The sequence below is a fragment of the Rhinopithecus bieti genome, unplaced genomic scaffold, assembly GCF_001698545.2.
Source record: "Rhinopithecus bieti isolate Rb0 unplaced genomic scaffold, ASM169854v2 scaffold_33650, whole genome shotgun sequence".
NCBI lineage: Eukaryota > Metazoa > Chordata > Mammalia > Primates > Cercopithecidae > Rhinopithecus > Rhinopithecus bieti.
The window spans coordinates 1,115,867-1,127,715 of NW_016814816.1; the positions used below are offsets into that span (position 1 = coordinate 1,115,867).

Below are 11,849 nucleotides of genomic sequence, written 5' to 3' on the forward strand. Positions count from 1 at the left end.
ATTTAGTCCATTTACATTTAAGGTTAATATTGTTATATGTGAACTTGATCCTGTCATTATGATATTATCTGGTTATTTTGCTTGCTAGTTGGTGCAGTTTCTTCCTAGCATCGATGGACTTTACATTTTGACATGTTTTTTGCAATGGCTGGTACCTGTTGTTCCTTTCCATGTTTAGTGCTTCCTTCAGGATCTCTTGTAGGGCAGGCCTGGTGGTGACAAAATCTCTAAGCATTTGCTTGTCTGTAAAGGATTTTATTTCGCTTTCACTTATGAAACTTAGTTTGGCTGGATATGAAATTCTGGGTTGAAAATTCTTTTCTTTAAGAATGTTGAATATCGGACCCCACTCTCTTCTGGCTTGGAGAATTTCTGCTGAGAGATCTGCTGTTAGTCTGATGGGCTTCCCTTTGTGGGTAACCCGACCTTTCTCTCTGGCTACCCTTAAGATTTTTTCCTTCATTTCAACTTTGGTGAATCTGATAATTATGTGTCTTGGAGTTGCTCTTCTCAAGGAGTATTTTCATGGTGTTCTCTGTATTTCCTGAATTTGAATGTTGGCCTGCCTTACTAGGCTGGGGAAGTTCTCCTGGATGATATCCTGCAGAGTGTTTTCCAACTTGGTTCCCTTTCCCCCCTCACTTTCAGACACCTCAATCAGATGTAGATTTGGTGTTTTCACATAATCCCATATTTCTTGGAGGCTTTGTTCATTTCTTTTTACTCTTTTTTCTCTACACTTCTCTTCTCACTTCATTTCATTCATTTGATCTTGAATCACTGATACTCTTTCTTCCAGTTGATCGAGTCGGTTACTGAAGCTTGTGCATTTGTCATGTAGTTCTCGTGTTTTGGTTTTCATCTCTATCAGTTCATTTAAGGTCTTCTCTGCATTGATTATTCTAGTTATCCATTCATCCTTTCTTTTTTCAAGGTTTTTAATTTCTTTGTGCTGGGTATGTACTTCCTCCTTTAGCTCTGAGAAGTTTGATCGACTGAAGCCTTCTCTCAACACTGCCAAGTCATTCTCCATCCAGCTTTGTTCTGTTGCTGGCAGTGAGCTGCGTTCCTTTGGAGGGGGAGATGCACTCTAATTTTTTGAATTTCCAGCTTTTCTGCCCTGCTTTTCCCCATCTTTGTGGTTTAATCTGCCTTTGGTCTTTGATAATGGTGACGTACTGATGGGGTTTTGGTGTGGGTGTCCTTTCTGTTTGTTAGTTTTCCTTCTAACATTTAGGACCCTCAGCTGTAGGTCTGTTGAAGGTTGCTTGAGGTCCACTCCAGACCCTGTTTGCCTGGGTATCAGCAGCAGAGGCTGTCGAAGATAGAATATTGCTGAACAGCGAGTGTACCTGTCTGATTCTTACTTTGGAAGCTTCTCAGGGGTGTACCCCACCGTGTGAGGTGTGAGGTGTTGGTCTGCCCCTAGTGGAGGACGTCTCCCAGTTAGGTTGCTCAAGGGTCAGGGACCCACTTGAGCAGGCAGTCTGTCCATTCTCAGATCTCAACCTCCGTGCTGGGAGATCCACTGCTCTCTTCAAAGCTGTCAGACAGGGGCATTTATCTCTGCTGAGGTTTCTGCTGCTTTTTGTTTAGCTATACCCTGTCCCCAGAGGAGGAGTCTACAGAGGCAGGCCCGCCTCCTTGACCTGTGGTGGGCTCCACCCAATTCGAGCTTCCCTGCAGCTTTGTTTCCCTACTTAAGCCTCAGCAATGGTGGGTGCCCCTCCCCCAACCTCGCTGCTGCCTTGCAGTTAGATCTCAGACTGCTGTGCTAGCAATGAGGGAGGCTCCGTGGGTGTGGGACCCTCTGGGTCAGGTGTGGGATATAATCTCCTGGTGTGCTGTTTGCTAAGTTCCTTGGTTAAGCGCAGTATTAGGGTGGGTGTTACCTGATTTTCCAGGTGTTGTGTGTCTCAATTTCCTTTGACTAGGAAAAGGAATTCCCTTCCCCCTTGTGCTTCCCAGGTGAAGCGATGCCTCGCCCTGCTTCAGCTCTTGCTGGTTGGGCTGCACCCACGGACCAGCGCCAACTGTCTGATAGGCCCCAGTGAGATGAACCTGGTACCTCAGTTGAAAATGCAGAAATCGCCTGTCTTCTGTGTTGCTCACGCTGGGAGCTGGAGGCTGGAGCTGTTCCTATTTGGCCATCTTGGGTGTGCCTCCCCAAAATACATATTTTGGGATAATTTCCTCTCTGGCTATGTCTTACACAGTATCAGGTAGGACTCTTGGTTACAAACAACAGACCTCAAATCTGGTTAGCTTAAGCAGAAAGGGAATTTACTGGAAGGCTATCTATCCAGTAGCCTATGGAATTGTCAGAAGGCTGGAGAACCAAGCTCAGAAAAGCATCAGGAATGAGGGTCGGGGGCAAAAGTACAGTGCAGCTCCACACCCCGTACAGTCCCTGAGACCTGCTGCAGGTCCCTCCTCACTGCCTCCTACTCTCCTCTCAGCTCTTCCAGCTTTCCCAGGAGAAATCTCTCTCCTCCTGAAGCCTCTCTCTCGCGTCCTGGAATCTTGAGTTCAGGGTGGAGCACTGGTGGCTGGGTGAAGGTCAGCAGCCTGCTGTTCTGTTTCTAGGGAGTGACAGGAGGTGTCCTTCCTGACTCTCCAGATGGGAAGTGGCTTCTGCCAGAGAGGGGTGTAAACGCCTCTCTGCAGTGCTGGTAGGGACCAAGTATTCTCAGCGCCTCCAGCAGCCTAGGGGACTCAGCCTCCAGGACTGGAAAAAGGAGGGTGACATTCACATAAATGATTGTTTTTTGATAGGTAAGGAAACTGGGGCTTAAAAAGGATATATGACTTACAGCAGACTACATTGCCAGCAAACCTGGGCTGTGAGGACTTGAGTCCAGGTCTTCTGAAACACCCGAGGGTTAGTTGGACAAGTATTACTTCCCTCCTCTGGGCTGGTGGCCTGTAAGGGGTGCCTGGAGCAATCCTCTTGCTGGGACAAAAGCCCTTTCAACAAAGGGGCCTTTGTAACAAGCCCTTCTTTGTTTGGCCACCAGGCTGTTCCCTGGAGTAATTAAAGCCTGTAGTCCTTAGATATAAGGCTTGCTAACACTGCTTGACAGGAAAACAACAATGTGAGTTTGGGTGCCAATGCTAGATTGGAAATGCATGTCCTCCTGCTCCCAGACACCTAGGGATGAACCACATGGCTAGATGGCCCTGCCCCTCCTCCCTGGCCACTCTGAATAGAGGAGGACAGCACCCACTGGTCCTACAGGATGGGGACTAGTGGCACTCTCCTGGGCAGTGCCAGGCAAGTAGGCTGGCATGCAGCTTTACTGCTGTGGCCGCGTCTCTGGGACCTGCTGGTGGACATCTGGCTTACTGCTGCTCAGAGGAGAAAAGTCACAGCCTTCCACGGGTCCTTGGATATCGGGCGCTGCCCACCTGCATCTTGTCCACAGTGTCCCCCCTGGGGTGGGGAGGTGCTGCTTTCCTTTGTCTAGGGAGATGTTCTCCCCTGCACTCCCTTGGGGTCTCAGGATACAGCATTAAAATTGGCTTATGTGTTTAGTCATCTTCTGTGAGACTGTCCCTTTATGCTAAAGACCCCTCAACTAGAGGAGAAAAGACAAGCTTGACTCTACCAGAACTAGGAAGTTAACCGTTTATGAGAGTTGTACTGCTGGGGACCATGAAGGACACTGGAAATAAACTCTGTCTCTGCTCTCAGAGAACTTCAGATGTCTCTCAGTGCGGCCACTACTTGGAGGGGAAAAGAGAGAAACTTCTCTCTTTAAAGACAGTGCCCTGGGTCAGGGCCTTCACAGGCTGAGAGCTCTGTGGGGGCCTTCACTCACCCTGTTCCCTGCAGACACCCAAGGTGCAGCTCATCTGCCAGCGAACAAAGACATTCCAGGTATAGGTTAAAGTAGAATTTCAGCATTGGCAGAGTTACCATTCATAAATTCAACAACTTGTGTGTGCCCTCAAGGGCCTGTGGCAGGAGACGAGGTTTAATTGTGCTGAAGCACATATTTCCCTCACATGAGGTGGGTGAGTCACTTCACTACTGAGAACTGGGTACCAGGGTTTCAGCAGTTTTGGGCTCTTGGTTCCTCATCACCAAAGGCAATTTGTGGGGATCTTTATGTTTCAGCAGTATGTGAGAATCTGGGGAGTCATGAACAGCTCAGGCTGGGTCTCCTGTTACGCGGGAAGTCTCTGGTGGGGATGGTGCTGGGGTCTGGGAATCCCCCCTGGCCACGCCACTTCCCCTCAAGCCCACAATCCTCTGGAGCCCTCAGGCTCAGGATCAGGCTCTTTCAGGCTCACCCCACCTGTCAACCAGGGGCGGGTGCACCCGCCCTCAAGATGCACACAGCTGCATTGCCTGCAGAGAATTTAAAACCAATAATAAAATCGACTATGAGTCAGTTTGCTTTTTATTATCCCCACGCCAGTAATTCTAAACAATGTCAGTGATAAAATAATCCTCCCACAAATCTTTTGTTTGTCCACTTCCTAAACAATTGCTGTGGTGACTATTGAATTTTAGTTCTATACATTCATATACATCTGTGTGCGTGTGTATACATATATTCCCATATATATATGCACATACATATATATGCTTCAAATTAGCACAGTTAATTACTTATCCTTTTACTAATATTATATTCTATGTGAAAGTAACTTAGGAGAACTTCCATTAAGACAGAATAGTTCAAGATGGTTCGAACCGGCTTCAGGCACAGTGTGTGTCTCCAGCCCCTGTGGTAGTAAGTATGCCTGCATTTAAATAATCGATAAAGGATGATAGTACAGTAATTGCAAAGCCAAGATACAAAACCTGAGTTAATTTAATTCTGTCATTCTGCGCAACCACTTGGAATTTTAATTTGTGTTTGAAGTTTAGTAAATGCATATTTTAGTTCATACACGAGATATTTGACTGGATTTGAATAATATCCTGAAAATTAAAATTTATTCTGTTTAAATTATTGTTTTAAAGCTAATGAATGAATCATGAGAGTAATAATAATTAATGATTATTACATGATTATCTCTGAAAGTAATTTTGTCCCATAGAGGAGGGTACTAAAAAATGATCAATTTGGGGAGTCAGATATGTTATCTTGGCCACTGTCCATGGTGATGCAGATGACAGAAATTGTTCCAGTTTATTGAAACAGGGGAGCACTAATAATCAGGTATTAATTGGCCTATGAACATTTTGGAAGTGCTGAACAAGCAGACTCTAGTTGGAGCTTTCAGAAACAATTCCAGTTCCCAGGACGATGCTCTGATATTATTGAGGGAACATCCGTCCCCCACTGTCTGTGGCAGAGCCCACCATTCTGCCATGATCTGAGCCAGCAAAGTAAAGACTTTGTGCTGTGCCTCCCATCCCACTGACCTCGCTCTCAGTTGAGGTCTCATGCAAGTGGCTCTTATTGGCAGAACCCAATCCCACGAGGGACTCTACCTGCAAAGGAGGAAGGGAAAGTTAGTTTTTCGTTTTCTGGTGTCTACAGTATAGACTGGCTCCCTGAGAAAGTTAGGAATGGAGGCTGAGTCAACTGGCCCACAGCATCCTTCACATCTACCCAACTGAGTCTCTACGCTTGACCTTTTGGTCTCTAGATGGGGAAGAATCTCCCCTGTCTGGCAGCCAGGTTCTGCCTCATGCTGGCTTCTGGAGAGAATGGCTGTCTCTGTAGTGAATAGTGAAGTGTGTCCAGCCCAGCTATTCTTTTTTTTTTGACAGGGTCTCACTCTATTGCCCAGTCTGGAGTGCAGTGGTGCAATCTCAGCTCACTGCAGCCTTGACCTCCCAGGCTCAAGCGATCCTCCCACCTCAGCCTCCCAAGTAGCTGGCACCACAGGTGCATGCCATCACATCTGGCTCTTTTTTTTTTTTTTTTTTTTGCATTTTTTTTGTAGAGATCGTGTTTCATCGTATTACCTAGGCTGGTCTCAAACTTCTGAGTTCAAGCAATCTACCCGCCTTGGTCTCCTAAAGTGCTGGACATTACAAGCATGAGCTTGGACATTACAAGCACCCCGCCCAGCCTCAGCTCAGTATTCTTATGCTGTCTCTTACCATACCCCCACCTTCCCACACCCCATGGAACTTCTCTGCCTAGGCCAGTCTGCTACTTGGAATCTTCTGGTGGTGCATTGTGAGTAATAGTTCCAAATCTTCTCTCCCTTAGCACACAACCATCTCTTGAGTAAAGGCTGCTTCAGAATCCCCACAACTTTTCATAATGCCAACCCTAAACTCTGCCCCAACTAAAGTGCATGAATCTTTATCATTATTCTTTAATAGCAACTTTTTTTGGGATTCTTCTCAATACATATTTGCAGACTAAATATAACTCTTGTCCTCAAAGAGTTTTCACCATCATTCTCATAACATTAAAAATATTCTAATTTGCATCTATGCATCTATACTTGGGTCCCTAAATCTCAGCCCTCCTGTCCCTTGTAGGGGCAGTGGGTGTTTGTGGTGATGTTGGGATTGAGGAGTAGGTTCCATCCACAATGACTAGGCTAGAGGGTGACCCTTCAGAGAGGGGCAGGATGCAACTTTGGCGTGGAAATGCCAGGTGAGGCCAGGGAGGTTTGAACCCTAAGTCTGTTCTGTGGCCCAGGACGCAGGGCCCACATCAAAGACTGAAGCTCTGCTTACAAGGTAGGAGGAAAGAACATGCAATGACCTGAAACTGAAGAGGCTGGATTTCTTTCTGTCACAGGCTCTTAATAGCTGCATGACCATAGACCAGTCACTTCACCTCTCTAGGGAAGAAGGTTACTTCCAATGAAGATGGTTATTTACTTCTGAAGTAGTGGGACTAGGAAAAGAGGTGGCACATAAGGAAGGAGGAAGCAGGGTTTATGACACTGGGGTATCTCCCTCCGGACTGCCTTTGGAGGAAAGCCCCCGAAACAGCACAGATTCCCCGCATGGCAGGCTATGCCTTGCTCTACCCCACCCTGCCCTCTGCCACCATCAGGGCACTCAGAAGGAAATACATCCAGAATCCTGAGCTCCAACGTGGAGCAAAACCAAGGATAGAAGTGGGCCTGGCAATATCTGGGCTAGAAGTCACATTTCCTCATTTCCTTTTGAACATGGAACCCTTTTCCTGAAAGGGTTTGTTGTCTTCAAAGCACAGTTTCCTAGTGTCTGTCCTGCAGGGACACTTTCGCACGCACACACACACACGCACACACACACGTGCGTATCTATAAAATTGATTTAATTTCTTTCTGGGTTCTCATTTACCAAAATAACAAACCAACTAGCAAGTCTCTCCAAAGGAGGACATCGTCAAGATCAGACTCTTCTCTAAAGATACAGCTAATTCCAGCCGCACATTAAGATTCTAAAGTTAAGAGTGCAATGTGAAATGTAAATCGATGTGACATTGTCAAACAAAATGACCTGTGGGCTTGGGAGGTTGGTGCTTGTAGGAAGAGGCCAAAGTGTGCATCTTAATCTTGATTTCCTTTGGGAATGTTTCCTTTACTGTGTTCCTGACTCTGATTACGTTCTTGTGCAATCAAAACAGCTCTAGTCTCCAGGGCTGGACAGTTCCTTTTTCTTTCTTTCTTTTCTATTCTTCTTTCTTTCTCTCTCTCTCTCTTTTTCCCCACAGGACAAATTATTGTTGTTTTGATCAGTGACAACTGTTTGATTTTTTATTTTTTAGCTGTAAGTATGTACATGTGCACAAAATCCCATCCTATTAGGAAGAAAAGGAATGGATTTAAAGTCCTGCATGTCGTATAAATTATTTAATGCACAGGGGCCTTAGAAAACCAAAGTTCAGTGTTCAGGGGTTGACCTCAAAATGGCATGAACAATCCAATAAGCAAGCACCAGGTTTCTTCATTTATATCTATAATCACAGGATATGATGAAGCCTTTAACTTTAGGAAAATTTCAGTTGGGATTTGTATTTAACAGCAAGCTTATTTTTGGCTTGGCTTTAAATGGATAGTAGGGACTGTGTAAGCCAGGCAGTAAGAGAAGCTCTGAATTACAGTAAAAGGTATATCTCTCCCAGCTCTTCTTCCCTGTCTATAACATCATTTGGAAACTTCTCTTCTGCACAGTGTCACAGCCATTTTTTGGGTCTTGAAGCACAGCCTAGTATTCAGAGTATCCATCCGTCTCCATATGTGGACCTGACTCCGACACTCCTAAGCTCTCTTTCAATTTCTTTAGCTATGTACTTCAGTGAACTGCAAACAAACATCATTTTCCTGATGGTGATAAGGTGGTAATAGACTTTACTTCATTGCCTGGTGCCCTTCAGATATGCTTCCTACAAAACTCCTCAGCAGAACAAATACAGTTACTGAATTTGGTTACTGGTACACAATGAAATAACAGTGAAATAACATAGTTACGTGGTTATAATATAGTTAAATCATGCAGCAAGTTGCACACAATAAAAAATGCAGTTAGGCAGAGAGAATGAAATTAAGGGTTAGAGGTAAAAGAGAGGATGTATCTTTAGATGTGATTTGAAATGAAAAGCAGACACCCCAGAAAGGACAAAGATGTCACCAGATGATGCCTGAAGAAGCCGCTTCTCTTGTCAACTAAAGCAAGACTGGGTAAGGACACTGGGAAGGGCATGTTCAATTGGCTGTATAGCTGATCTCGCATAGCCCTCCTTTCCCCTCCACTGTGATCATACTGATTTAGTCCTTATTACCTCTTTCCTGGCCTTTACAATTGCTAAATAGCTGATCTTCCAGTTCTCTTCTGATTTATCCCACAAAGCACTGCCAAATCAATTGTCTTTTAACACCAGTCTGATTATATCATTCTTCTCTCCCAAATCCTTCAAGGCTTCTCATTACTTACTGAAGTAGAGTAAGTAGCACTTTCTTAGCTTGGCATTCAAGGCTCTTTCTTCTAGCTGTACTTCTCAGAGTGAACCAACACATCAGCATCACCCGGGAACTTGTTTAAAGTTGCAGAATCCCAGGCCCCATCTCAGACCCATTGAATAAGAATCTGCATTTTATCAAGATCCTCAGGTGATTCACATGCACAGAAAGCTTGAGAAGTGCTCTAGCCAAACTAAAATACGTAATATTTTCTTTCCTATTTCTGGTTTTTCCCTATGCTACTATATCCACTTTTACTTCGTCTTTGCCTATCCACACATGGGGCCCTTTTATGATCATCTCATATGTTATCTCCTCCACAGAACCTTTCCCCATTATCCCATGGACCAGGCAGACTAATCTTCAGAATGCCTACTCTGCCCTTTATAAATTGAACTTCCCCCTGATGAAAGGATAGTTTTATTATATCCCTTCACTTGGTCCTTTAGGCTATAGGGAGTTATATAGCCTTGAGGCTATATAATGTTGATTATATGGATAATCAACATTAGAGCAGTTCAGCTAGTGGCCACCCAGTAACCCAGAATGTGGTCACATGAAATGTGAGTAGTGACAATAAAATTCTCTCTCCATTTTAGAATTTAAATAAAGCAGCGATTACTAACATTAAACACCAGGAGATAGAATCAAGGTCATGAGAGGTCATGTGCAAACTACAGCTATGAGGAAACAGAAACTTTGAGTAGCCAAGTTGTTAAAGACAGGAGGATGGAGCAAACATGTGGACATGGTAGACATGTCATGAGAGAAAGACAGAGGAGATCGAGAGAAAAATGGGTTCCCAGATCTGTCCAAGTTCATGATGACTTTTGCCTACCAGGTCATAGGTTCTTATAATAACATCTTCTAATCTACATTACTTGAGAAAAATTGAGTAAGTGTCCATTACTAGCAACCAAGATACCCTAGTTTAGATCCCCAGGTGGAGCTGGCTCCATCCCTAGCCTTCTATTTGAGACTGTGGTCCTCATTCTTGTTGACTGTTTCCCCAGCTTACATTATAACACCTGTGATGCTATAAACACCAGATACTAACAAATAGTAGTAAGATTGTGTCCTCTCATTTTTTGAGCACTAGCAAGGTGCAGGCTTAAAAATAATCATAGGATTGATTCAAATTGAATTATAGGGAAGCAAAGCATTAAAGTAAAGGGAGGTGACGGGACTTATCATTAATAAGGGCAACTGAACTGTGGAATGGTCAGCATTTTTTTGAAATCTCTGGTGCATTGTACCAGTCAAGCCAAAGAGCCACAATCTAGTGTGTATTTTTAATGCAAGCTGTTTGATGTTGTAGCAGCAAAATTAATAAATGTAAAATTTATTATTCTGAGAGATGTAAAATCCCATCTCTCAGAAACCTGATCTCAGCTGATGCTATTTTATCAGGAAAATAATTTCTTAGACCCTTAGTTAGTTGGATGTACCAAACACATGTTTCCAGCTGGTCAACAATCTTCCTTCTTAACCTTTAATCTGCTCCAGGCTGTTCCTATAGATTACTGGACAAATGATGTTCTGAGAATTATGGGTCTCTGCAGGTTGAAGGAGGCAGCTTCATTGTTACTATTTGCAGGGTTGCCTCCCACTGAAGGTCAGTGTGGGCCTCTGCTTCTGTGGGCATGGTGGTATATGCAGGGGAGCCATGTGCACTAAGGGAAATGGTTTTGTGTATGCATGCTTTTCTTTTAGTGTGGGTTGTCAAGCTGAATCTTGAAACTGTCATTATACTTGTTCAGAAGGGAGGCAGAGAGAGGGCCCTAATTTTACAAGTACGTGGGGATTTCTTTCCCCTCTCTTAATTCTCTCTTGAAGAACACCACCCTCCAAATCCGGAGGTTTCATCTGCTTTTAAGCTGGAAGCTTCTTCTTTAATGGCTTTGTGACTCACAGGGCTCGGGTGATGGTTGCTTTTTCTGTGTATAGAACTATAATCCTTCTCAATTATCAAAGACATAAATTACTATTATTTCCTTACCAGATCGAACATCTTGCTTAAATATGTGAAAGAAAAATTGTTGGTTGTCTGGTGAATTTTCCTCTTGGAAAAACTGCCTATTCTTAATCTACAAGTTCAATGAAAGTTCAAAAGTTTATCAGTGCAAACTCTATATTCTAATAATTCATCAACCAGCTTCTGCATCCACATCAGTAGACTCCAGGTTGAGACGTTTTTGTCTTTTCTCCCATGTAAAAGTAATCAAACAGCACATTTCCTGGGAATATCACAAATACCTATTGATCATAATCAGAGCACAGATGGTATGAGAGAGCTTGGCTGACACATAGGCCCTCATGTCAATCACAGGAACAAATTGATTTTGACTGCCCGGTCACAATTCTTCTACCCCAGCAGAATTCCATTCAGTGCTGTGTTTGGAGAATTTTGAGCAGACAGCATTTCTGAAGGGGTGTCATAGTCCAAAGTTAATGTAGAGGTAAACTTGATTACTGCCAAAATGGGTGATTTTAATGTACTTCATACTTACCTTTACCACAAGAAGGTCAATATCTTTCTCCTGTGTTGAAAGCGCTCTCATCAATTTATAATTTATCCTGATTTCTGTCTGCTAATTAGGGGAAAGGAAAATACTGATTTGCATTCTTTCATGACAGTATGCGGTGCCATTACTACTTTTCTCCAACCGGATTTATTTTCTTACTCAGTTTTTAAAACTTAATTATTCTGTTTTTTAAAGATGCCAAATCGATGTTTATTTCTAAATTTACAAATTATTCTCTTTAAAATTTCAAAACAAATGAAACTTTTACCAAATTTGTAGTTCACTTGCACTCCATGGATCTAGATCTTTCATTTAATTTTCTTCCCATTCCTACACTTCTTATGCTAAGCAATACTTATTTTATATTATAAGATTTCTTTAAAAAAAAAAACCCTGATTATTTTCTGTCCATAAGTACCCCTTTTCCAGCCTTTTACCTGGTGCATATTA

At 43.5% G+C, this 11,849-nt stretch overlaps 1 protein-coding gene and 1 long non-coding RNA gene across 2 annotated transcripts in view; one reads left to right on the forward strand and one right to left on the reverse strand.

The window, feature by feature from the left end:
- LOC108515476 (uncharacterized) overlaps positions 1–6,752 on the reverse strand; it is a 21,709-nt gene extending 14,957 nt beyond the window's left edge. Inside the window, exons 1-2 of the long non-coding RNA XR_001881534.1 lie at positions 6,687–6,752; positions 5,381–5,449 (exon numbers count right to left, since the gene is read on the reverse strand). This is a non-coding gene — a long non-coding RNA (uncharacterized LOC108515476). The remainder of the gene's footprint in view (positions 1–5,380; positions 5,450–6,686) is intronic.
- Positions 6,753–6,933: 181 nt separating this feature from the next.
- The window catches only part of LINC03122 (long intergenic non-protein coding RNA 3122), a 28,610-nt gene continuing 23,694 nt past the window's right edge, over positions 6,934–11,849 (forward strand). Inside the window, exon 1 of the mRNA XM_017852393.1 lies at positions 6,934–7,024. Within this exon, the coding sequence (XP_017707882.1) occupies positions 6,934–7,024 (91 nt within the window). The remainder of the gene's footprint in view (positions 7,025–11,849) is intronic.